Source organism: Camelus ferus, chromosome 5 (assembly GCF_009834535.1).
Source record: "Camelus ferus isolate YT-003-E chromosome 5, BCGSAC_Cfer_1.0, whole genome shotgun sequence".
Classification (NCBI taxonomy): domain Eukaryota; kingdom Metazoa; phylum Chordata; class Mammalia; order Artiodactyla; family Camelidae; genus Camelus; species Camelus ferus.
Window position 1 is genome coordinate 94915591 of NC_045700.1, and position 27105 is coordinate 94942695.

The following is a 27105-nucleotide window of genomic DNA, read 5'->3' on the forward strand; positions in this document are numbered from 1 at the left end:
ATAATGTTTTTGAGATTAAGCCATGAAGTTACATATGTCAGTTTGCTCCTTCCTGTTGCTGAAAGATATTTCATTGTATGGACTTACTATGTCATTGGTTTTTAATAAGTCTACAGTTTGTTTTGGAAACATTTTAGATCCAGGTTTCATACAGATTCACATTGTAGTCTTTAATACTCTGTTTTTTGGATTAGGACTTTTTTGGTAGCCTAACATGTTTTTAAATGTGCCTTGGAAATTTTAAAAGAATATGTCTTGTCTGTTTAAATAATACGGTCTTTTATGTAGCTGTCTTTTCATATGCTTCTGAAGAAGTTATCAGATGTTTTACCAGTTTTGTTTATTAGCCCTCTGATATTAGAATCTTTGGCTGTAATAACCACTTTGTCTAGTTCTTGTTTTTCTGATCGTTTTAAAAATACAGTGCTGATATTTGTCCTCTTCTAGGATATATATCCTTGAGCGATGCAGGCCACTGCAGTGCTGGAGACAGCTTCTGGTAAAGGCTGCCACAGAAATGGAGGAAACATCCAGAAAGGTGAGGAGCCAGTCCAGTTGGCTTTATTCTGAGTGGAGAGAAGTATTGCATGTAATTAGACCAGATAGTCCCCCCTTCAGTGCTGCCACTTTTTAAGCCTTCCTGCCAGTAAGGTAAGATTCAGCATGTTTTTAACTTGACAAATTACTCGGGTGACTCTTGGTAAATATCCGCAGCCTACCCAGGACCTCTCAGGTAAACGGAAGATTTAGGATAGAGGTGAGCCAGAAGGCAGGCTTTCTGTCCAGCCAGGCTTTCGGTAAGGTACAGTTGCCTTCACGATAATAAGTGGAAAGTGGGCCAGTTGACCTCTGCTACCCAAGTTGTATGTGTTTTTTCTTCACACAGATCTAAAGTTTCTCTTTCTGTCATAATGGTAGAAGAGAAAATGATCAACAAGGGCATGAAAAGCAAGATGACTAACCTTTATGTGCTTATGAATAGATGTGGTTTAACTGTTAAGAGGACTTTAGAACATGATAAAAAGGCTATTTCAAGTTAAAAGGGAAGCAGTGGGTTATTCAGCAAATTGTATTAGGACAACTGACCATTGTTTTGGAAAAAAATTTAGATTCCTACGTCATGATAGAGAGAAAAATTAACTCTACGTAGTGTGAAAAGGCCAAATGTTATACACATCCATCCACACACAGAATTAGAAAATTATAGAATTATATATACATACATATATATATATATATATATATATATCTCTAATCATGTGATAGGGAAGGCCAGAGAGACAAAACCCAGAAGTCAGAGAAAAAAACACTGATTCATTTAACTAAATAATCTTTAAACTCATGGCATGACAAAATATTATGAACAGTTAAAAGATAAGCTGTAAACTAGGAAAAAGTCACTTAGAAATATGAAAAACAAAGAATTAGTATCCAGAATCTATAATGAACTCTTATATAAATCTCTAAGAAAAACATAATCAACACATGAGTTTATAATTATTCCTGACACTACTCTCCTTAGCTCCAACCCCATATCTGTAACAGCTTATTAGACATTCATGTCTGGGTATTTTATCGCTAACCTTAAACTCCACTTGGCTGTAACTCAACTGATTATCTTCTCCCTCTGCCCCCTCCCTTGCTCTTCCTCTTCATCTTCTAAATCTACTCTTCTTCATGAGGTCCCTGTCTCTTTAGCACAAAATATTCCCATTCACCTGTAATAGCAAGGTGTAACCCTAGCATTATCCTAGAAAGATATTTAAGCAGGTGGTAGCTAATTGATGATTCATGAAATCAGTTTTGCTGATTGTGATCAGCTTTTTTTCGAAATAAAATGAAATAGACTAGAAAACAGCAGAATACATTGGACATAGTTGGAGTAATAACTTGTGTAAAATTTTCGTTTCACTTATACAGGCACATATATACAGTGTGTACTAGATCTTGATACAAAATGTGTTTCTGATTGTTCTTAGTAAAGAAAAAAAATATTTGAAAGCCACTAATCTCTGTATCCCTTATCTGCCATTTCTAATTGACCACCAAGTCTTGTCAGTGGTGGACCTTATGTACGAGTCTCTTCTTTTCCAGTCCCATTTCTGTGCTCTTGGTCTGTCTCCCTCCAGTCTTCCCTTTCAAGCCTTCATTCTTACTGTTGCCAGAGGTGTTTAAATTCAATTCCATTCACGTGACTACCTTTTAAGGAGCCTTCAGTGGTCCTCCATTGCATTAAAATAATAGCCAGACTCCTTAACACATCATAAAAGGCCTCTTTCTGTTCATAGTTCCTGTCGCTCCCACAGAGATTATTTCACTTCAGACAAGCTGGCTTACAGTTTCCTGAAAAGTGCTGTATTTTTTCACACAGCTAACTTTGTACGTGTTGTTGAATTTGCTTAAAATAACTCTGTTTTGATTCAAAACACATTTAAATGTGACATTTCCTCTGAAGTCTACTTCTCCTTTCTTAAGCATTTACCTCTAATCGACACACCTCTGTCAGCACTCTTTAACTATATTATATTTATGTGTGCTTTTCTTATCTGTGACTCTCATGAAGGCCACAAGTTATTTGGGTACAACACCCGTAACTTCTTCCCTTTATTTCTGCAGTGGCTAAGGCTGATACCACGACACTAGGAGGCACCCAAAGATTGGCTGCCTTCTAAATATTAAAGGCTTTGCCATTGAAAGAGTTCAAGAACAGTCTTCACTACTATCTTAGTCAGCCAGGGCTACCATAGCAAAATACCACAGAGGTGGCTTGAACAACAGATATTTGTTTCTTCACAGTTCTGTAAGCTGGAAGTCCAAATCAGGGTGTCAGCATGGTCAGGTCTGGTAAGGACTGTCCTCCTCGCTTGTAGGTGGCCGCCTTCTTGCAGTGTCCTCACATGGAGGAGAGAGAGAGCGCGCAAGCTCTCTGGTGTCTCTGCTCTCAGAGTGCACTTGTCCTGCTTTGAAGGTCCCACTCTCATGACCTCATCTGGCCTTAATTACCTCCATTGGCCCCATCTCCACATGGAGAGCTAGGGCTTCAATATAATGAATTTTGTAGGGGACACAGTTCAGTTCATAGCAGCAACTGTTCAGGAATATTTGTAATAGGTAATGTAAAAAGTATTGCTATTTGGAAAGCACTTGGGCCAGAACATGTCTACGGTCTTTTCTAGTGTTTGAATTCTGTAATATTGCTGCTAACATTTTATCCTTTTTTTTTTTTTAAAGCAGATGAGCCTTCTGATCCTAAGAAAGAAAATTTGTTGTCATCTCTCAGTGGTTGTAATGAAGCCAAATTGACTTTTCTTGATGATGACTGGGATTCCTTGGCATTAGGAAAAAGAGCTAATGACAAAGAAATCAGCAGTATTGACAAAATAGATTTATTGGAACCATCTTTTACTGTGAGTCCAGATACTAACAGAGAGAGTACTCACTCTCAGTCAAGTGAGTTTGAAGATAGTATTGACTATGCTTTCTTGAATGAAACATACTCTATACATTATTCAGAGTCAAAACTAAAGAATGAAAGTCTTACTCATTTAAATTCAGAATTAGATGCTGACATGCAGAAAAGAGAGGAGGTGTTTTTTGATATTTTGGAACATCAGGGTAATAAGACTGTTGGCTTGGAAAGAATGTACAAGATTTCTGTTGACAATCATAAAGAAACTGCTGAAGATGTGCAAAAGCATGGCACGGATGAAGACTCACAGCAGGAATATCACAGTGCAGAAGAACAAGAGTATATAAACCACCATTTATCTTTTGACCAAACAACAACATTAGACATATCTAACATGGAAGTTTTGGGATTAAGAAATTCAGGTTATGAAGTTAAATGTGCTAGCAATCTAGAAGATAATCATGTTAAATTGGGAAATAATTTTAGCATCTCTTTAGATTCAGTTGATGTTTCTGGACAAGATTCACCTCATGTCTCCAAATTTCTGAATTCTGTTATGTTAAGAGAATATCATGAACCAAAGCATGGAAAGTGTAAGGAACAAGAGACTAGTTCAACGTACCACACAGTATTTGATGAAATTGTACTAAGGAGTAGCCCACTTGGACACCAGGAATCTCAATCTAAGAGTGGTTTCTTGAACCATCAAAAAGCATTAAAAACCAAAATTTATACTGGCAAAATTAAATCTCAAATAACTGAAAGTAAAGAATTTTGTGGAAATTCAGTTGTTGAGAACAAAATGTTACAGCACCTTAAAAATCCAAGCACATTACCGCAGGGCAAAGATTTAGAGACATTACTCCAACCCTCTAAAGATTGTCAAACTTCCTGGACCTCTATTTTTGATAATTCAGTAATTTCTGACTGTGGGTATTCACATTTTGAAAGCCTACAAAACACCTCTAACCCAGCCTTAGATTTTTCTGTTCTACCAAGGTCTGCGATCAGAGATAATCAGGCAGTAGAAGAAGGTGGCTCCCCAAAAGCTGCTAATGGCAATGTCACCAATAAAGCACGCTTTCACAACATGGAAGGACTGTGCCCTGAATCAGTGACCGATGCAGCAGGTTGTACAGTCACAGTTAATCAGACAGTGGATGTTAGCACTGATTTTAGGGCTTGTTTCACAACCAGCAGGGCAACAAGTGCAAGGTCTTCTGTAGTGTCTACGTCAAGCAACACGGAGATAACAATGATGGATGAAAAACAGCCTGGTGGATGGCAAAGAGAGAAACGAAGTGTGGCTTGTAATACGGATTGGTCATACAGTCAAGATAATGAGGACACGCAGATGGCTGTGGCCAAAGGATCTTTGGGAAAATCTCTCTCGGTTGACAGTTTGAAACCTAATGGAAATTTCCTAAATAAGGTAAAACCAGTATGATTAATAATAAAAATTTATTTGACTTTATGAAAAGGCACTGTATGCTAATATAAATGTTTTGGTTCAATGAATTATATAAGGGATTTCTGAGGCTTTTGTGAAAAAGTGCTGGATGAAGCAAAAAGGTGAATAGATTGCTACCAACTTTATTCTTTGGTAACAGTTATTGCCACAGAGTCAATTAGAGGTTGGGTTCACATCTTACCAGTTTGGAATTCGAGATAACAACATATATTATTTGTCGTTATCTGTCTAATTTGGTTTTAAATTATGTTTTCAGAATTCCCTGGAATTAAGAAAAACCTGTGCTATCACAGACTTAAGGAAACATTCTGAAAGGTAAGTCAGGTGTATAAGCTTGCAATGCATGTGGGGAAATAATCAAAATAGTAATCTGCTTTTTGTGCAGGGTACTTAACCATATAGAATAAACCTGAGATGGACTTTAAGAGATCATCTGCTTCAGACGTTTGCCTTTGAACAAATAAATATTATAATAATATAGGATGTTAAAGCTTTTCACGTTGAGGTTTCAGTCTAATCGCTTCAGAAAAACTCGTGACATCTTATCTTTATTCAACCCAAACCCATACTGATTTAATTCATTTTCTTTCATTTGATTCCTTGTAGACCAAAACAAAATAGCATCTTTGGAAAACATCATATATTTGAAGAAATAAACTATTTTCACTGGGCTGTTTTAACCTTGATTATAATTCATTGTATAATTTACTTTGCATCCATGGAAAACCATGAGGTGGGGGAAAGGAGGGAAGGGGAGAAGTCTCCAAGAAACCAAATTAGTTTTCATGCTCTGAGATAATTTGCTTTTTCCTTCATCCTTTATTCTTCTAATGAGTTTAATCAGTATCCAGTCCTGTAAAATTAAATAAGAGTTGGCTTCCAGAGGCAGAAGTATTGAGAACAGTTAGGAGTGGCAGCTGGTAGCAGGGGAAGAATTATTAACCAAGAACTATTAACATACAAAAAACATAAGTGATTTTGGAGCTTTTTGATATAACAGCAAAATATTTGCTTATAATAAAGTAAGCCTTATTACTATTAAGAAAAATGTAACTTGTCTATCTTCTATTAAAAAGATAACATTTAAAATCAGTTTCCATCCAGAATGTTTGTAACTTTTAAAAATGTTGACCAGTGCTTGATTTAGGTTGAAAATCCGTCGGTTCTGGATAAATAAGTTAGTACTTTACTTCAGAATCCCTTTTTTGGTAAAATAAAGTATGTATTTGAGAATTATTTACTCTCTTCTAAAAAGAATATATTTCGCTTTGACTCTTGACATCCTTGTCTTCTGCACCTGTAATGTGTTCCTGCAGTCTTTCCATCTTTAGTAGAAATTGATTTAAACTTGACAGAGAAATGTAAGAAATTTAAAATATTTCCAGAGGCATGTCATTAACACAGAAAAATATTTGGAATCTTACCTAATCCAATTTTTTATTTCAAAGGGAACCTCAACTTTCTAAAGAGACAAAGTGCTGTCAGCAAATAATGCAGAGAGCCATCAAAGCAGAGCTGCATCTTTTGAATGTTCACTATCAAATGTGTCATCGCCACTGCAGTGATATTTACAAACTTGTAATGGAAAATAGGGAAGGATTAAATAGGTGATTGTTAGAATTAATTAATTTATTTATTTATTTATTTATTTATTGTTTGCTTTTTTTATTGGAGTATAGTTTCAGCTGTACAACATAGTGATTCACAAATTTTAAAGGTTATACTCCATTTATAGATATAGATGACTGTTAATTTTAAATCTTTATTTTCCTAGAAATTTATCACTAAGCTTTAAGTTTATTCTAGAATGTTTCTTTAGTTTTCGTTTTTGAAGGGCAAACCGAGGGGTAGATTATAACTGGGCTTGTTAACTGGCCTAGGTGTAATGGACTTTTTAAAGTAGTACATTTTAATTTAATGGAGAGACAACAGTGCGTGTCGGGTTGATGAATCCAGTATAAAGGTAGAGTCGATGTTTCTTTATAAAGTCCAAGTACAGATGAAGTCAGGTGGAGGGTTTTTCGTCACATTCTAGCACATTCTCTCTGGCTTATACAAATACTGAAGGTTGCTTGTACTGCCCCTAGAAAAATACATTTTCTGTGATTCCCTTTCTTTTACTAAACATTTAAAAGAAAAACTTCTAGAGATCTAGTAGGGTTAGAATTAAGTTTATAATTTGATATTAGTTTTAAATGGATGATTTGGACCTAAATAATTTAGTTTTGTGAACTTAATTTTTGAACAGGAATTTATCAAGTAATTCTGCTAAGAAGGAATTAGGACCAGCACTGCTGTCAGTTTTAGGAGACTTAAAAGTTAGATATGTGAATTTGAAAGAAAAAATAAACAAAGGAATACCACTAGAAGAGCTGCCTCCACTGTCAGTAGAATCAAAATTATTATCTACCTTCTCTACTTTTGCTTCCAGGGTATGTATTTATGTTTTAGGAATGCAAATTTTTACTTTATTTAGATAGAAAACATTTTAAACTAAAAGCTTTTTCTTCCATTTCTTTTTTCTTCCCTCTTCCCAGTTAATGAAAAAAGAATCACATGTGTAAGTTATGTTTTCATCTAATTTAGAATTCATTAGATCTTAAAAATCGCTTAATTCAGTTGACTTTGTTTTCTGTTTTTGTCCTTATTCACAACATTGATAAGTTCTTTAATGAAATGTTTATCTGTTTAGCTTTTCAGAAGCAGATTCTGAACTAGATAATCAAAGTACACGTGATGCTGACATTTCTTCGAGCCTAAAAAAGACACTTTCTCAAGTGAGATTTTTTTTAAAGTAGCTCATCAGTGTGAATCTTTAATTTTATGGCTTATGCAAAGTTAACTGCAATTTTTAGACACTCTCACGTCCTTCTTTTCACTCAACTGGCTTACTTTGTGTACTGCCATCTGAGGGATATAACTGATTAGAAGGAACATAATGTCCTGATCAAACAAATGTCGGTGTTATATGTTGGGTAAAGTGACCATATAATTATTATCAAATCAGGAGACTTTTGAGGATGAAAAGTAGTGATGTTAATAATTCACCAAGACAATTGATATAAACCTTGACTATCTCAGGGAGATCATAATATATGGCCACCATTATGTTAATTCAATGTAGTTAAAACTAACATGTTATACCTTCATCTCATGAGATAGTATAAAATAATATCCCATTCATTTTAGACAGGGCAAAGTTTCAATTCGTCCTTTATTGCAATGGTAAACATAGTTTTTAAATGCCTATCATGGGTTTTCTTAATCTCTCTTGTTCCCCCAAGGAAATATTTGTCAGATGACAGTCTGTGTAAGGACACTTCTGCAAACTGTGAAGTGATACAGAAACATGTTATATTACATCATCAAGTGAGGCAGTGGGGTAGAAACACTGACGTTTGTTCCTACCTTTTGACTTTGGTCTTAACCCTGAGGTTGTATTATTATTTGGGTAGTCTTAAACAGTAAGATGCATCCAGAAGCCAAAAGTGAAGTAGATACTTGATTGATTTATATTCCTTTCTAATAAGATAAATGATTAAAAGTAAATTACTTTAGCAAATTATTTATTCCGTTCTATTCTTTAAAAAAAAGAAAGAAAATCTCAGTTATTCACAAAGAATTAAAAGGTCTAAAACCAGGTTTTTCTATCTTCAAATTTCTTACATAGTTTGCTTAAACAACTTTCCACTTAATAATATACAATGTTCTGGAGGGGTTTTTTTCCCCAACATTTTAAACGTAACAGTGGTATAACCTGCTTATTTGGGCAGAACAATAATTTTTTTTAAGTACAAGATGCAGATGTAAAATAATTTTTATCATCTTAATTTTGGCTCTAAAACAGTATCTACTTTAAGTTAGGATTAAAGTTTAATCCCTGTCTCATTGAATTAAAATGTTATGCATGAAAGCCAGTCTAGTGCAGGGTGTTTCTAAATTTCAGCTACTTATGTACCATCTTCACAGTTTTTCATAGCCATGTATTACCTCTATTTGCTTTGTATTTTTTTAATGATTGCTCCTTTTAAAAAAATTATATGTAAGGAATAACGTACTTACATATAGGAAAGAATTATTATTCCCCATAAACAAAAGGTATACATAAGCACACATTAAATTAAATATATAACTGGTAAATGTTAATGTGAAAAATACTTGTATGTATACCCCCGCAAAGTATCTCAAGTACTTCTAGTGTATGCCACTCTTTGCTAAATAATGGTACTGTTAGCATGCGGTCACTCTACATAGACTAGTTCCAAATCATAATTATTGTATGACAGACATAAAGCAACAAGCTACTTAGATCAGTTTGCTCACCTGTAAACTTGGGTTGATGATGATTTTGTCTCATAGCGTTTGTTGTAATGTGAGGGATAAATAATGCCAGCGAAGTGTGCCCATCACATAGCAAGAGTGCAGTAACTGTTAGTGCTTATTTATTGTTGTTGTTTTTATTATTTTAATACTCAGACGGCCCTATTATCTGACAACAATCCTCCTAAACAAGATACATCACCCAAGAAGGATGGCTTAAAAACTAGTGATATAGATGTAGACTTCAGTCAACTAAAACTTGATGATAAAGGTCAGTCTAAAAATGTGTGTCTTATGTCATTGCCAGAAAAGAAATAATAAGATTTAAAATATCCTCATGCCCATTCATTAAGCTAAATATTTTTGATTTGGAATCATTCTGATTATGAATGTTAAGTATGTTCTTACTATATCTACTTGATATCTTTAAAGTTAAATATATCTGATAATGTCAGATAATAATACAGGCTTTTGTTCTGGTTTTCCAATTTGAAAATTTTCTTTCCATTTTGTGTCTGTCAGTTGTGTGGGGTTTTTTTTGGTTTTTTTTGTTTTTTTTTTTTTTAGTTTTGTCCTCTATGAAGATAGATTATGATCATTACAAAAAGGTTATTAAGTCAACTTTTAGTGAAATAAAAGAGCTGCAGCACAGCTTTGTCCCTTTTTTTCTGTCTATAAAGATGTCTCTTCAATAAAGAATAATTAAAAATCAGAACAGTAAGGCTGTTAATGACCTAGGAATCAGTGTTAATTAAAGTAAACCTGGGAAGCAGATCACTCAAATAACTTCTCAGGGTTAAACATTACACATAATTCATTGCTAATTGTGTTCAATTTTTCAGACTGCAAAAATTACCAAGAAACAAGTGAAGACTGGTTTGATGCTAAAGAGAACTTGACAGGAATTGACTTCTCAGGAATACAAGAAAATCAGACAGAACAGGACAAAGAGGGTCCGAAGTTTACACTAGGTTGGTTCTTAACAATTTACTGAGAAATCCTAACGTAGCTCATTTGTAAAATAGTGCTTACCTTCTTCTGTATTATTTTGGGGGATTGCACTGTTTCAATATTTTATTCCTGTTTGCAGCTTTTCTTTATAAATATGAAGAACAAGAAAACTGGCCATTTGGATGTCAAATTTTTAAAAGAGTAAATCAGTTTAAAATGTTCATGTCTCTTTCAGAAAACTGTCCGCTAAAAGCTTAAATCCCAGATTGAGTAGTTAGAGGCCCATCATTCTCTCCCCGCTGTAGTCCAACATCACTACTCTTTCAGGCATTCTTTTCCTCAGAACCTCATCAGGCACTTTCCAGGTATGGGGTACATACATGGTGAACAGAGGAAGGCTCAGTTTCCATCAGGCAACCAGGACTACCTAGTTGGCATGAGAGATGAAAACTGTGTACTTTCCCTCACTTTAATAATTTGGTCTATTTCAAGAATGTTTTCATCTTGATAGCACTTAATCGCTTATAATAGTTGGAGTTTCATCTGGTATCTGATTATTGCCCTTCCGTTATTTCTAATGTGGTATCTTTCCTTACTTTTTCTATATATTTCTATGGATTTCTCTTTTATTTGTCATAATAGCAATAGTTTTATTTTTTCCTGCTTGTCTAAATAATGTTTAAGATTTTAAAATAAAATATTAAAGTATAAGAAAATTAAAATTATCTTAAGTGTCTCCAACCTGCAATAACCACTACTAATATTTACTACCATTCTTTTTTGTATTTCTTTATGCACATATTTAATACACATTTACAGTTTTATTTAATACACATATACAGTTTTTTTAATGGCATTATGTTATCTAGTTTTATTGTAACTACTTTTTTCTTTCCTTGCATTATTTTTCTCGCTGTCACTTATCAAATACTGTGTATTTTGCTTACTTGATACATTGACTGCCTTTCCACATTCAAAATACTAGGTCAGCGAGGTCTGGGATGTTTTAATGTTTTGTTCACTGCCTGTCCCCAGTGCCAGGTTCGGCACCGGTGGGGTAGTAGATACACTGTATTGAACTAGTGAAAGTTGAAGTGTTGGGTAGAATGTATGTCTCCTGATTCTTAGCACTGCCTTTTTCTACTATATTGTAGCTCCTTGCTCACTCCTCACACCACTGTAAAAGTATAAAGACACATAGTCCTACCATTTTCTCTGTATAGTATGTTATAAACCAAAGAGATCAGTAAGTTAAATAAAGTAACTTAATGAAGAAGCTTATGCATTATTGCCTAGAGATGAAGGATTCTGCCTGAATTCCAGCACCACCATGTACTAGATTTGTGACCTAAACTCTTAAGACCTCAGGACCCTCATCTGGAAAATGGAAATGGTAACAACTGCTACTGCGTGTGGTGGCCATGCGCATTACAGGAGATGGTGCATACGAAGTGTCAGCATGTTTCCTGAATATGGGACATACTCAATAAGTGTTAGGCTATTATTAGTTAATGAAAAAAAATTTCATGTGTCCTGTTATATAAAAAATTATAAAACATAAATAAAAGCTACTCTTAGGAACTTACTCATCAGATATGCGCCAGGTATAGGTTTTGGTAGTAACTTGAAAGAATCTCAATTCACAAAATCCTTTTTTATTTCAGACCTGTTTTGCTTCAAAATAGAGATGAAAATGCACTTTAAGAATTCTGGTTTTTTTAATCAAATGAAGAAAAATATTTCTGGTTTCTAAAATAGTGCTATCTAAATCAAGTTACCTGTCCCCTCTTTTTTCCTTATGTGCCATTACCATTACCACAGGTTGTGTACCTGCTGTTGGTATTTTTGTCTAATTTAAAATTTTTCTTGCTGTGATATTTCCCCAGCAAAGGAATGTACACAAAGAGAGCCCTCGCCAGCATCAGCATGTGTGCATCCTACATCTTAGCACGTCTCTGAGCCAGAGACAAAGGAAAGATGCTTTTCTTAGTGATAATGTAATTCTTGATTACTCTGTTTAGACGTTATTGATCCATTTTTGAGCTGCAGGAGATTATCAACCAATCCTATCTCTTTGTTTTTAGCAAAAATCTTGAAATTATACTCCAGGCTCTTGGTTTTCAGCCTAGTGCTGATATTTAACTTTATAATAAGGTTTGTGACAATAAATAATGAAACATTTAACAGTTTTCACATTCTCTCTTAAAAATATTAATACAATAATGATTATCTTCTGTCGTTATGTTTACCAATAAGCAGAAATGAAGAATGCTGAACCCTTACGAAGAGATAAAAGTTACTTGGTACATGTTGGTGGTCTCTGCCCTTCAGTGTCGGAGGTATGCCAGGATTTATTTTTTGAGCCTCATTTTCAAATCTGTTAATTGTCTATGTTTTGATTATTTGTTTTTTTTCCCTTTTACAAACTTTTATATGTCTTATTTTAGGCTGATTTAAGGTCTCATTTCCAGAAATACGAAATTTCTGACATTTCAATTTATGATTCTTCTCCTAATTACAGGTATGTTTCTCAAATTCAGTAAAAGTACATTCATCGGGTGTCTGCTGTGTGCCGTAGGTTCTGAACAGAGGTCTTCCGTGTCCCAAACATCAACCACAGTGGTGATTAAGACAGGGGCCATTCCCAGAGGGGTTTCCCAGCCTAGTAAAGGGATACACATTGATAAAGAGCTGCAGTCATTAGTTAGTGTTGTTCTTAATCACATCTTCTTTTATTACATTTTTAACTTGTTGTTAATGAGATATGGGAAGGGTCCTGATGTTCCTGCAGTTCTCGCAGTCGTTTCATGGCCTTTCATGGCAGCAGTAGGGAGCATCAGTTAGGAGAACAGACCCTGCGCTGGATGGCCTGACCCCACTTCCCAGCTCCACCAGTAATTTGATGAATGAATTTGGACAAGTTACTTAACCTGTATCTCAGGCTCTTCAGCCATAAAGTGAGGATAATAATAATACCCATAGAACATTGCTGTGAAACAATTATGAGCTAAATAAGTAAAGCAATAGAAATAAAGCCTGGCATGTAGTAAGTACTCCGAAAATTATATTTAATTATTTATTTTAATTACTTTTTAGTTGATGCTTTTTTATTTTTTAGGTAGATAGCTGTATCATATACATATAGTCATTTCCAATATGTATGTTGCTACTTCCTATTTTGTGACATCAGAACATTCAGAAGTAGCAAATAATAATAGTGATGGCTTAGTGGAAATGCCTTTACTATTGTATCACAAAAAATGATAATTATTTCAGATATGAAAATCAAGAAAGGATCCTATTTTTAGTTAGGGTTGAAATTTATTAAAATTAAGTGTAATTTTGTCTTAAATGGCTTTGACTTAAGATCATATGCTTTTTTGACCTATTAATGTGTTGTTAGTGTATTTCATTATATTAAAGTAGTGTTGTAATCCTAGGAGTATTGCATAATGTAAAAGAGTCTTTAAATGTCTTTTTGAATCCTTTGAAAGAAAGAAACTTTATGGTTTTTTATTACTTAAAGTGGAAATTTTGGAAATATAGTTAAACACAGAAATACAAGGAGGTTATAAAAATTTATCCATAGTCCCATCTTTTGAAAACAGCTGCTCTTCGGAATTGATATGTCTCCTTCCATTGACACTAGAGCTGGTGCTTTCAGAAAGATGACTCTTGCCCAACTTTCTCAATTATATGGTTAAAATTCTGGTTAGATTTTCTAACTCTTTTTGGTCTGTGTATTTTTCCACTACAAGATCATGAGGACATTCTCTTACATATTCTGCTAAATGATTTTAAGTTTTGCCTTTCACTTTAAAGGCTTTATTTTATGTAGAGGTTATGTTTGCATATAGGGATTAATCTTAATGTTTTTGGTATGCGTAATCAATTGTCCCAATAACACTAATCTGCAACTCTCATACATCAGCTTTGCCAATGTTTTACATTAAATTTTAATATAAAATTAATAGGTGATAATTCAAAAGAAATGAATTTATTTCCCATCTTTATTTCCCATCTTTGTTTTTTATTTAGTTATCTTAAATAATGTTCCTAATCCCAAGGTAAGTATAGTAACTTTTTTATTTTTAAGAGCAGTTATTTTTGTGAAAGATCTTGGCCAGTAGTTTATATAATGAAGTTTGAGGCAGTTTAAAGTCATTAACAAAGAACCTTTGGGTCTTCTGCTTTTATATTTTAGATATGCATCTCTTGCTTTAAAAAAAAACAATGATGCAAGGATGGCTGTGAAAGAAATGAATGGTATAGAAATAAATGGGAAATCAGTAAATGTACGGCTTGTCAAAACTCCTGGAGAATATACGTCACCACTTTCCTCCAAAAATGGAAATAAAGTTAGTTTCAATAATTTGGAGAAAAGCATCAGCAAAGAAATCAACTCAACTGCTTCTATTTCTAGATTGCCCAGAACTAGGCCAAGGCAGCGGGGATCTGAGCAAGACAGTGAGTTTTTCCCTTTTGACCAAAAGGTTAGTTTTCTTGATCAAGCCCTTGAATGGTCTTTGTATGTACCATATAGCAGTAAGTAGCTTTGTACGACAGATACCTCTAGGACAGCAGTCTTGAAATGGGAATGAGAACGTTAATCTGAATCTTCTCTAGCAGTGGATCCACCCTCACCTGCTTTTGTACAACTCCAGTAGCTCCTGGAAGAAATAAAAATTTTTGAAGACCTAGCTACAGGGAAACTCCTCTTTAACTACACTCTTTTCCAGTGCTTTGCAGTCTTTTTGTCTCTTTATTCTTGGACTCTATAAGTATTACTCTATAAGTAGCTAATTACACTTTTGGCATTCTTTTTTTCACAGCTAACCTTATCTCATAATTATTAAAACCATAAAATATAGTTACGTTATTATATATGCTCTCCTCTTTACCTCATTGAGGTTTTTTTTTATGTATGTTCATTTTCATATTCTTTTTCACCGTAAGCTACTACAAGACATTGAATATAGTTCCCTGTGTTATACAATATAAACTTGTTTATCTATTTTATATATACCAGTCAGTATCTGCAAATCTCAAACTCCCAATTTATCCCTTCCCATCCCCTCCTCCCCTTGGTAACCATAAGTTTGTTTTCTATGTCTGTGAGTCTGTTTCTGTTTTATATATAAGTTCATTTGTCTTTTTTTTCTTAAGATTCCACATATGAGTGATATCATATGATATTTTTCTTTCTCCTTCTGGCTTACTTCACTTAGAATAACATTCTCCAGGGCCATCCATGTTGCTGCAAATGGCATTATTTTATCATTTTTATGGCTGAGTAATATTCCATTATAAAAATATACTACGTCTTCATCCAGTCATCTGTCGATGGACATTTAGGTTGTTTTCATGTCTTGGCTGTTGTAAACAGTGCTGCTATGAACATTGGGGTGCATGTGTCTTTTTGAATTAAGGTTCCCTCTGGATATATGCCCAGGAGTGGGATTGTTGGATCATATGGTAAATCTGTTTTTAGTTTTTTGAGGAATCTCCATACTGTTTTCCATAATGGCTGTACCAAACTACATTCCCACCAACAGTATAGGAGGGTTCCCTTTTCTCCACAGCCTCTCCAGCATTTGTCATTTGTGGACTTTTGAATGATGGCCATTCTGACTGGTGTGAGGTGATTCCTCATTGGAGTTTTGATTTGCATTTCTCTGATAATTAGTGATATTGAGCATTTTTTCATGTGTCTATTGGCCATTCTTCACTGGAGAATTGCTTGTTTAGGTCTTCTACCCATTTTTGGATTGAGTTGTTTATTTTTTTCTTATTAAGTCATATGAGCTGTTTATATATTCTGGAAATCAAGTCCTTGTTAATCTCATCTTTTGTCAATATTTTCTCCCATTCCATAGGTTGTCATTTTGTTTTGCTTATGGTTTCCTTTGCTGTGCAAAAGCTTATAAGTTTAATTAGGTCCCGTTTGTTTATTTTTGCTTTTATTTCTGTTCTTTGGGTAAACTGCCTTAGGAGAACATTGCTGAGATGTATGTCAGATAGTTTTGTTTTCAGGAGATTTATTGTGACTTGTCTTACGTTTAAGTCTTTAAACCATTTTGAGTTTATTTTTGTGTATGGGGTGAGAGAGTGTTCTAATTTCATTGATTTACATGCTGCTATCCAGTTTTCCCAACACCACTTGCTGAAGAGAGTCTTTTCTCCATTGTATATTGTTGTCTCCTTTGTCAAAGATTAATTGACCATAGGTCTATGGATTTATTTCTGGGCTCTCTATTCTGTTCCCCTGATCTTTGTATGTTTTTGTACCAGTATGTTTTGATTACTGTAGCTCTGTAGTATTGTCTGAAGTCTGAGAGGATTATTCCTCCAGCTTCATTCTTTTTCTTCAGTAATGGCTTTGGAAATTCTGGGTCTTTTGTGATTCCATATAAATTTTAATATGACTTGTTCAAGTTCTGTAAAAAATGTCCTGGGTAATTTGATAGGGACTGCATTAAGTCTGTAGATTGCGTTGGGCAGTATGGCCATTTTAACAATATTGATTCTCCCAATTCAAGAGCATGGGATTTCCATTTCTTTAAGTCTTCTTTAATTTCCTTATTCAGTGTTTTGTAGTTTTCCATATATAAGTCTTTCACATCCTTGGTCAGATTTGTTTGTAGGTATTTTATTACTTTGGGTGCTATTTTAAAAAGCGATTGTGTCTTTACTTTCTTTTCCTATTGATCCATCATAAGTGTAAAGACTCATTGAGATTTTAAACACCACATGGAAGGTGATAGAGTTGACTTATTCACGCTTCTCTCTCCACTGCTCAGCAAAATGCCTAGTATCCTATAGGCATTCCACAGATTTTTTAAAATTTATGTTCAGTAAAATTCACTCTTTTTGCTGTCTGTGGATTTAGACATGCACATAGGCATGTAACCACCACCACAGTCAAGGTATAGAACAGTTCTTTCATTAAAACATTCTCTTGTGCTCTGCTCTGTTTTCTGTTCTTATAATTTTGCCTTTTCCAGAATGTCATATGAAGAGAATATTATATAGCTTTATTAGTCTGGCTGCTTCTTTCACTTAGCTTAATGCATTTTTTTACTGAGTTCTGAGAGTTTTTAATATTCTGAATATAAATCATTTATCAGATACGTGATCTGCAAATACTTTCTACCTGTACTTTTTTGTCCTTTGTTTTAATAGTGTCATTCAGAGCAGGAGTTTTAAATTTTGATGAATTGCAGTTTATCAGTTTTTTTCTTTAACTTGTGTTTTTATTATTGGATCTAAGAGATCTTTGCATAACCCATGGTTACAGATTTTGAGTTAATTTTTATGTAATGTATGAGATATGAATTGAGGTATTTTTTTATTTTTTTGTTTGTGTTTTTGTTTTGTATATGGAATTGATCCAGCATCATTGTTGAAAAGACTGTTCTGTCTCCACTGAATTATTTTTGCACCTTTGTAAAAAATTAATTGACCATACTTGTGTGGGTTTGTTTCTAGATTGTCTGTTCTCTTCCATCTATCTCTTTGTCAAACTTTCCACCAATACTACACTATCTTGGTTATTATAGCTTTATAGTAAGTCTTGAAATCAGGTAGAATTAGTCCTCCAACTTTAGGTTCTTTTTCAAAATGGTTTTGGCTATTCCAGTCTCTTTGCCTTTCTGTATAAATTTCATTATTCTGTTTGTCAATGTCTATACAAAATTCTACTTAGATTTACTGGGATTATTTTGATTCCATAGATCAGAGAAAATTCCTTTTCAGTAAATGAATGAAAGATTAAATATTTGTTGAATAAATGAATCTAGGATTTTTTTTTCCTTAAGAGGAGTACAATAAAAGGATCTCTTCTACCTATGTCCTTTGTCCCTTCCTTTCCTAATTCCTGCAGTTAGCCCATTCATTTCTGTACAATCATTAGTGACTCTATTTCTACTCACAGACCCTTATCTGCTTGCAGTCATGTACAACTCTTCCTAACCCTGACATTTTCACTTGACTTCTCATTCTTTGGAAGTTACCATCGGTATTTGTTCTGTGTTTTTATTGCCAATCTTGCCAAACAAGTAATTTATATCCAATGTCTTGGTTTCTTTGCTTCTCTTTCTTCATCCTAATAATCTGACTTCAGTCTATAAAACTTTAAACTACTCTTTCTGTAGTCACTAGTGACCTTTTTTATTGGTCTTCCCATCTGCCTTCTTTTTGACCACTTGGCCTATTTGATGCTGGTCATTCGTTTCCTGGAATTCTTTTCCTTTCATCTCAATGACACTTTGTGTTTAGGATTGGGTTTTTTGGGGTTTGTTTGTTTGTTTGTTTGTTTGTTTTGGTGCATAACCTCAATCCACAACAGGAAGCAAGGAAACAGTACAGCTGGGCTGCATGGTGGCCTAAACTGCAGATTTGGAAACTGTGGCTCCTCCCTTCCTCTCAGATGGCACACACAGCTTCTTGCCTCTGCATCCCTGGGTGCCCCGTTCTCCTGCTTCTCTCTGCCCACTGGATTTTTCTGTCTGCTTGTGGCTTCTCTCTTCCTCCACTAGGCTTTATTTTGCTTAATTCTAACTCTACAGTATTTTTCAGTTCAAGCTCCTGTCATCCTTTGACTAACTCATTTGCTGTATGTTCCAATTCCACATTCTTTAGACAGGGGATCTGATCCAGGCTGTGACTTGGGTGTTCACTAGTTCAGGTAACAGAACTCTTGGTCCTGTCAGCCGAGGCAGTAGGCCGTGGAGTTGGTAGAGGGAAGGTTCCATGGTATAAACGGGGCACCGTGGGCAAGGCAGGAGTGTGTTATCTTAGAGTACATGGGCGGGGCAGCTCTTAGTGTCATCTTTGTTAAACTGTAGTCTTAAACTTCTCTAGCAATTTCTTGTCACCTTTTCTCACAGATTCTCAATGTTTTTTCATTATATTCCTTCATCTAGAAAACATTTATTGTCTATAATGAGAGGTAAAGTAGTGATGGTTAGGAACAACAGATTCATAACCTGGCTTTGCTCCCTACTCATCATGTGATTGGGCGAGTTACCTGCCCTCTGTGTTTGAGCATCCTTATCTTAAAATGGGGATAAGAGTTCCTACCTCAGAAATGTTGTGAGCTTGAAATGAGTTTAATAGAGAAAATTTCTTAGAACAGCGCCTGAGGTGGAGAATATACTCAGTAAATAGTAGCTTGTGTTATTTACCAGTAATTTAGCTCTTTCTTAGAAAACTCATCCTCTCTGTGGTTTCATCTATTACTTAAACTATTGTATCCCCAAATTATTTATTCAACAAACAGTATACCAACTGTATATAGCATACCAACTGTATTATTCAAACAGTATACCAGTGATAAGCACTGGGAAAGTAGCAGTGAACAAAACAGACAAAAATCGGCGCTCTTATAGAGCTTAAATGTAATGAAGGAGATAAAACAATAAGCAGGTAAGTAAAATGTAATGTTCCGATGTGACAGATCTGATATTTTATATATCTAAAACAGACTTTTCATCTAGGCTTTAAAGTACCAGCTTTTCCTTTGTTGAACTTCTGTGGGATTACAGTGCTTCCATACAATTTATAGCCTACTTGCATGGTTAATAGTAATTGATCATCTTAATTTTGTCTCTTCAGTTGGATTATAAGATATATAAGTGATGGAGATTCTATTTTATAGCATTAATTTTCTCCCCCCTCCCCCACAGCATATTGTGAGCATATAGTTGTGTTCATTAAATATTTAGGTACAAGAGATAAATATGTATTTATAATTACCATGTATACCAGCCTTTCTCTGTCAGGTTGGATAAAAGAATTAAGCCTTCATGCCCTAAGCCTAAGATACCATGTATGTAATGAATTAAGCTCTCTCCTATGCATCTAGAATGGAGCTAGTTATGTCCTATCTGAAGGAAAACTGAGAAGAGAGTCATCATTTTTTGTGTTTTGTGGGTCAGGTGAGGAATCCTGTTTGAGAAAGGCTGTTTTAGACATAGCCTTATATATTTTATCATGTGTTTGGCATTTTTAAAATACATGTCCCTGAATATATCTCAAGGAAATCTACTTGGTAGAACAGTAATCCCAGATCAAAGTAAATTTCTTAGGAATTTGGTTTTACTATTTGTAATTTTTAAATTTAGAATAAACTGGATTGTCTGTATGTAATCGTTGCTGATTTAAAGAAAACTTTAAAAATGTTTATTTAGGGTGTCAAGAAGAATTGTAAACAGATTGAATCTACTAAATTATTACCTGATATACCTATTCAATTCATACCTCCAAATACATTGAATTTGCGTAGCTTTACCAAGATTATGAAGAGACTGACTGAACTACATCCAGAAGTTAGCAGGTAATGACTACAATTATATTTTGACTGGTTTTAAAATTTGAATGTAAAAATATAGTTCCTTTCAATAACTTAGCCATAGTAAGAAGTGTTACTTTGGAAACAATGCTTGTTTTGTATGTTTTCCTTTGACATAGAGACCATATTATAGATGCTCTTCAGGAAGTAAGAGCAAATCATAAAGGTTTTCTGAATGGCTTATCTATCAGTACTATTGTGGAAATGACTTCCTCTGTTTTGGAAAACTCTGCTTCCAGTTAGGAATAAAAGAAGCAATAAGAGGTAAGTCAGTCATATCTTTCATATTTAGGTATCACTGAAGTGCTTAAGTTGTGGATTCTACTTTCTTTTCAAATAAAAATAATATTAAATTTAAAATAATAGCATAATATTATAAATGCTAAAGCCAAACATACTTTGTTAGTTAACTATTAATGCAAAACCAGTTACCTCAAAATTAATTGACTTAAACAACATTTATCATCTCATAGTTTGCAGATGGGATTCAGGAGTGGTTTTAGCTTAGGTACTCTCATGATTTTGCAATCAAGATGTTGGCCTGGGCTGCAGTCACCAGGAAGCCCGACTGAGCCTGGAAGACCTGCCTGTAAGCTGGCTTATTCACATGGCTGTTGGCAGGAAGCCCCTATTACCCACCACAGAGGCCTTGCCATAGGGCTGCTTGAGTATCTTTACATTCATGGCACCTGGCTTCTTCAGAGCAAGAGCTGTCAGAGGTAGAGAACAAGATGGAAGCTGCAGTGTCTTTTGTGACCTACCCTCAGGTGTCACACTCCATCATTTCTGCCACACTCCATCAGATGCAAGTCACTAATGTGCAGTCCACACTCAAGGGGAAGGGAATTAAGCTCTACCACTTGAAAAAAAGCAATACCAAAGAATTGGTATATATATTTTTAGGTTACCACACAAACATAGAATCCCTTTTAATAAAGTAATGGGATTTGTTTCCAGTTGCAGCTGTCCAGGTGATTAAAGCCAGCTCTCCATGGAGAACAGCTAGAAAAGCTAAATAAACAGAAAGACATCTGTTTGAAGGCAGCGGAGGGCCATATCAAGATACTATACACATTACTGGGCCAGAGTAGAGAAGATTAGTCTCGAGGAAATACTCCCATTGTTTGGGACCACTTTCCCCCTGGTACTGTTTGCAGATGGGCCACTTAGGAGTTTAGAGGACCCTTCTGATAGCATTGAAGCCAGAGGGACGAGGCCTTGGTGAATTCTCAGTAGTGGAGTTGGGATGCTAACGGGCGTACAGGAGTAACTTTGAACCCAAAATAGATAGTTCCTTAGAGGGACTATGACTCAGCTTTGGAATTTATTACCTAAGTTAGATTGAGATGGTCTAGGGTTACTAGTTCTGCCATGCTCCTAGAAGAAATGAAGGTAAAAATCCTCTGAAAGAAAGTAATATCATTTTAGGCCTCAAATTGTTTCTACCAAAATTTTTTCACATACCAATTATTTTGTAAATAAGAGTACACAATCAAAAATAATAATAAATGAAGTAGGACCACATGACTGAAAACTAGCTTGAGCACTAGGTAATAGAAATTACCCACAGGGACTCCAGCTATTTAAGTTATCAGACACACTTTTAAAAAACATACTTATATGTGACAGATGTTTGCAAAAGCAGCTACAATTAATCCCTTCCCTATAAACATGCCCCTTTGCAGTGTGACTTGTAAGCTCCTCTGATCCCCTCGAATCTGGGCTGACCTTTTCACTTGCTTTGACAAGTTGTGCCATTTCCAAGCCTAGTCCTCAAAACACCTTGATCACTGCTCTCTTGGAAATTTGCTGCAGCCATGGGAGGAAGCCCAGGCAGCCTGCTAGAGGACGAGACTACAGTCATCCCTCAGCACCCACGGGGTTGCTGGTTCCAGGACCCTCCACGAATGCCAGACTTCAAGGATGCCCAAATCCTTTCTTTAAAATGGTATAGCATTTGCATATAACCTACAAACATCCTCCCGTATACTTTAGATCATCTCTAAATTATTTGTAATACTAAATACAATTGTAAATACTATGTGAATAGTTGTAAATACAATATAAACGTTGTATAAATAGTTGCCAGAGCACAGAAGTTTCAAGTTTTGCTTTTTGGAACTTTCTAGAACTTTTTTCCAAATATTTTCAATCCGAGGTTAGTTGAATCTGCAGATGCAGAACTTGCACATATGGAGAGCCAACTGGACCTGGAAGATAGCCAAAGCATTCCAGCCTAGAGCCAGCTGCCCCTAAATATGTGACAGAATCTGGTGTAGATCAGCAGATTGACTGACGCAACCCGGCAGCTGTCCATAGATGCATGAGTGAGCCCAACAAAGATGAGATAAGTCATCCAAATGAGTCCAGCCCACTGCTACGTAGAGAATTATAGGCTAAATAGATGGTCATTGCTTTAAGCTACTGAGTTTTAAAGGTGATTTGTTACACAGCAGAAGCCAGCTAGTTCAGATGTATTATGTTCAAGGAGACAGAAGACAGGATTGAGAATTTTAGTGTGGAATTGGGAATATTTTTAAAATGGAAATCCCATTAATGAAAAATAGAGTAACTTAAATAAATAACTCAGTTAATAGGTTCTACAGCATATTAGACAGATTACTTAAAGTGAGAATTAGAAAGGTCAGGAAAATTATGGAATGAAGGACAGAGATAAAAGGATAGAAAACACAAAAGAGAAAAAGACATAAAGATATCCTGAGAAGGTCTAATTATTTGTGCAACTGGAGTTTTAACCAAAAAAAGAGAGACAAAATAGGATAGATACAATATTTGAAAAAAATTTAAATGATGCAATCATCAAGTCACAAATTTAGTAAAGCCTTTTCAAGTCCCAAGCAGGAAAAATAAAAAGACCTCAGTATTTCAGAAAAACTACTTGAGTAAGATCCTTGTGATCACCATGCAGAGCTGCTGAAAGTCAAATCAAAACAATGTACTGAGTCCCAGAGCTTTATGAATAAGGGATATGCAAGAGAAATAAAAGGCTGTACACACACACACAAAGAAAAACTGCTTGAAAAATGAAAGCCAAAAAAAAAATCTATAAAGCAGCTAGAGGGAAAAAATGTAAGAGTGCAACAATTAAACTGACAGCTGATTCTCAACAGAAGCCATCAAATAACTCTGCCAACCTAGGATTCTACACTCACAAAAAGACCCTTCAAGAATAATTATGAAATAAACGTATTTTTAGTCAATTAAAAACAAAGATAATTTGTTACTTAGAAGACCCACTGTGATAAAGATAATACTAAGAGTGTTCTCTAGGAAGGAGGAAAGTGATTTTAGATGAAAGGTCAGAGATGCAGAAGAAATGAAGATCAAAATGTATGTATCAACTAATACTGAGTGTATAAAACAGGAATAATGGTATTTTATAATATTGTGTATAATAGTTCCAAATTTGTATATATCTAATAAAATACCTTCAAAATATATAAAGCAAATATTTCTAGAACTACCAGGAGAAATATACAAGCCTACAATTACAATGGGAGATTTAAACAAACTTCTTAAACTGATAGAAGCAGCAAACAAAAAAAATTTTTTAATTAGTAGTGATATAGAGTATCTGAACAATCCAGATAACCAACTTGACTTACTGGACAGTGTATAGAACATAATGCACACAGTAACTGCAAAATAAAGTCTCTTCAGGTCACCTGAGGTATTTACAGAGTATGGCCAAATGCTGGAACATCAGTCTCAATTAATACTGAAAGAATGAAAAAGTGTGTTCTCTGTCTACAAGGTAACCTAAAAATCAGTAGTGAAAAGATAAATAGGAAATCCCCATGTTTGGAAATAAATGTGTTAATAACCAGTGAGTAAAAGAAGAATTCATATAGTGAAAATAAGAATGTAGATTTTAGTGGATAATAATGAAAATCCTCCACATTAAAACTTGAGGGATGCAGTTAGAATAATGTGAACTGAAATTGATAGCTTTCAATTCCTGTATCACAAAAGAAAAATAACTGAAAATTAATGAGCTAAGTATAATTCAAGAAGTTAGGGGGGAAATGAGAAAAGTAATAACCCAAAGGATGTATAAGAAAGGAATTACAGAAACATGGAAACTAATGAAATAAGAACACACATACAGTAAGAAAGATCAACAAAGCCAAAAGTTGATTCTTTACAAAGTGTAGTTTTATATGTACACACACACATATATATATAAAATTGATAAACCCCTGATGAAACTGGTTAAACAAAAAAGTGAAAAGGCGCAAATAATGAAGGTAAAGAATTCTTTTAGAAAGGAAATATCATTACATTATCTTATCATTGAAAAGGTAAGACATTGGAAAGACTTCAATACATTAAAATTTTTAGAGTAAGTTGGTAACTTCCTAGAAAAATTCAACTTAAGAAAAACAGACACTAGAAGATACAGAAAATCTTGCTAGTCTTGTATTTATTAAAGAAATTGAATCATAAATTAAAAACCCTTGCCAAAAATAAAATCCAGGCTTAAAAGTCTATATTGATGAATTCCCCCCAAACCTTTAAGTAAGAAGAAATACCATCAGTCTTAAGTCATCCAGAGGAATCAGTATAGTCATGACCCCAAAACCAGACAAAAACGTTACAGAAATGGAAAATTGTAGACCAGCTTCATGAATATGAATGCAAAAATACCTTTAAAAAAATTAGCAAACTGAATCCAACAATTTGTAAAAAGAATAATACGTTGTTGCCAAATTAACTTTACTCCAGGAATGCAAGGTTCAAGATTTGAAAATCAATGTAGTTTACCATATGAATAGAATAAAGGAGAAATTATCTCATTATTTCAATAAATGAAGAAGTAGATAAAATTCACATAAGATTCTTAACCTAGAAATGGAAGGTCAAGTCTTCCTGAGAAATCTTGTGTCTGAGATTTTAATTCTGCTTACAAATAAGTTAACTCACTATAGTTTCATTGATGTTGGCAAAAGACACGAGACTCCTGGGACAGAGACAAAGGACAGTTTTTTCACACAGCAGTAGCAGTAGCCGGAATATCATTTTCTTGCCTAGTTCCTTGATCCTCAGTTTCCATATGGTAAACTCAGTGAGGGCTAGCTGCAGCTTTGGTGTGTGGGATTTTACATGAATACAAAACTTCCTTAATGGCGCATATTAGAATTTTCTTTTCAGATTTATTTCCCATGGTCATGTCTGTCTGAAACAACAATAATTTTCATATACTAGATATTCATTAGTAAGCCAGTTTTTGTGAGTCTGTCTTTATGATGCTAGCTTAGGTGCTTCCTAGTAAATGAAGTAGTTTTAGCACCTCACTAAAGTGATTTTCTGTTCCAGGCATTGCCACATTTTTACCAGGAGTCTGAACAGTTCTCTGAATATCTGGTGGCCTATTTCTGTTACTAATCTAGTAATAGAGTTTAATGATATGCTTAGTCAAAGAGTGCAATAGGATGGTAAATAAGTATATATGACACTCATGTTGATGATAAGTTTAATGACATTGATTGGTTTAGTAGTAGAGTGTACTGATAACTACACTTTTCTGGAATTTTGGATTTAGCATAATCAACACATCTTGTTGTTAATGTCTTTCTTTTCCTGACCTATAGAATTTCCTTGGGAAGCATGAGTTCCCTCCTACAGAGAATGTTCTGCAGCACTTAGGAAAACCTGTGGCACTAGCAAGATGGTGTAATCAAGTAGGCTTGATAAGTGGATTTAGCTGTTTATGACAATCTGCTTTATATAGCTAGTACTCTCTTAAAATCTAGCAGCTGTTGTTTCTGCAACGTAAAGATCTCCATAAAATTCAAAGGTAACTTTTAATGTTTATAAACTTTTTATTCCAAACTTGTTACTTAAAGACTTGAAACTGCATTATTTTGGATGAGAAAAAAAGGTGGTATCAATTTGTAAAAATCTGTGTTAAATCCGTTTTTAAAATATTGACCAAGAGAAGGTTTATTATTATTTCAGAGTTTATTAAATGATTTCCATTTGTTAAAAAATATAGTTTACCTGAAGTTTTTATCTTAGTTGAGTTTTCAGTTCCCTTAAGACTCTTATGTTGGACTGTAGGATAACAGATAAACTGAATCAGTAGATACACATTTTGGGACTGCGTATTTTTAAGTTTCCAAAATAGTTAAATTACTGTTATGATACATTTAACGCATCTTTATGGCTTCAGTATTAAACATTTAGATGTATTTTCCCTGTTTTAATTAGGAAGAGTGAACCCATTCGTGCTTTGGTAAAGTACCTAAATTTAAATAGTCACCATATTGATTATGTTCACTTTGTAATAAGTTCTATTATATTAGGTTAGAGTATAAATTGGAACACTTTTCAAAGCCTAATTTTATACTTTATCTGATAACATAAATGTCTTTAATTGCTTACTTTAAAAAGTAACATACGGTTTAAAGCTGGAGTTTTACTAGTAGTAAGATAAACATTTTAATATGCATTTTCTTCAAATGTTTAAAATGTTTAGAGCATTCAATATTTAGTTGCTGTCACTTGATTAAAAGTTACCATTTAACATTTATATTTGGTGTACTTATGTTCAATAAAGGTAAAATCTATGGTAAAATTTAA

The 27105-nt window shown here is 34.4% G+C and overlaps 1 protein-coding gene across 1 annotated transcript; it reads left to right on the forward strand.

Annotated features, from left to right (window-relative positions):
• Positions 1–465: 465 nt before the first annotated feature.
• Positions 466–27105, forward strand: RBM44 (RNA binding motif protein 44). The gene is made up of 15 exons (XM_006177794.2): positions 466–538; positions 3235–4841; positions 5137–5195; positions 6329–6487; positions 7129–7312; positions 7418–7440; positions 7573–7657; positions 9357–9471; positions 10043–10171; positions 12411–12490; positions 12599–12672; positions 14356–14644; positions 20342–20487; positions 20622–20766; positions 26115–27105. Exons 1-14 carry the CDS (start codon positions 466–468, stop codon positions 20743–20745), a joined length of 3147 nt encoding a protein of 1048 aa, XP_006177856.1. The 3' UTR covers positions 20746–20766; positions 26115–27105.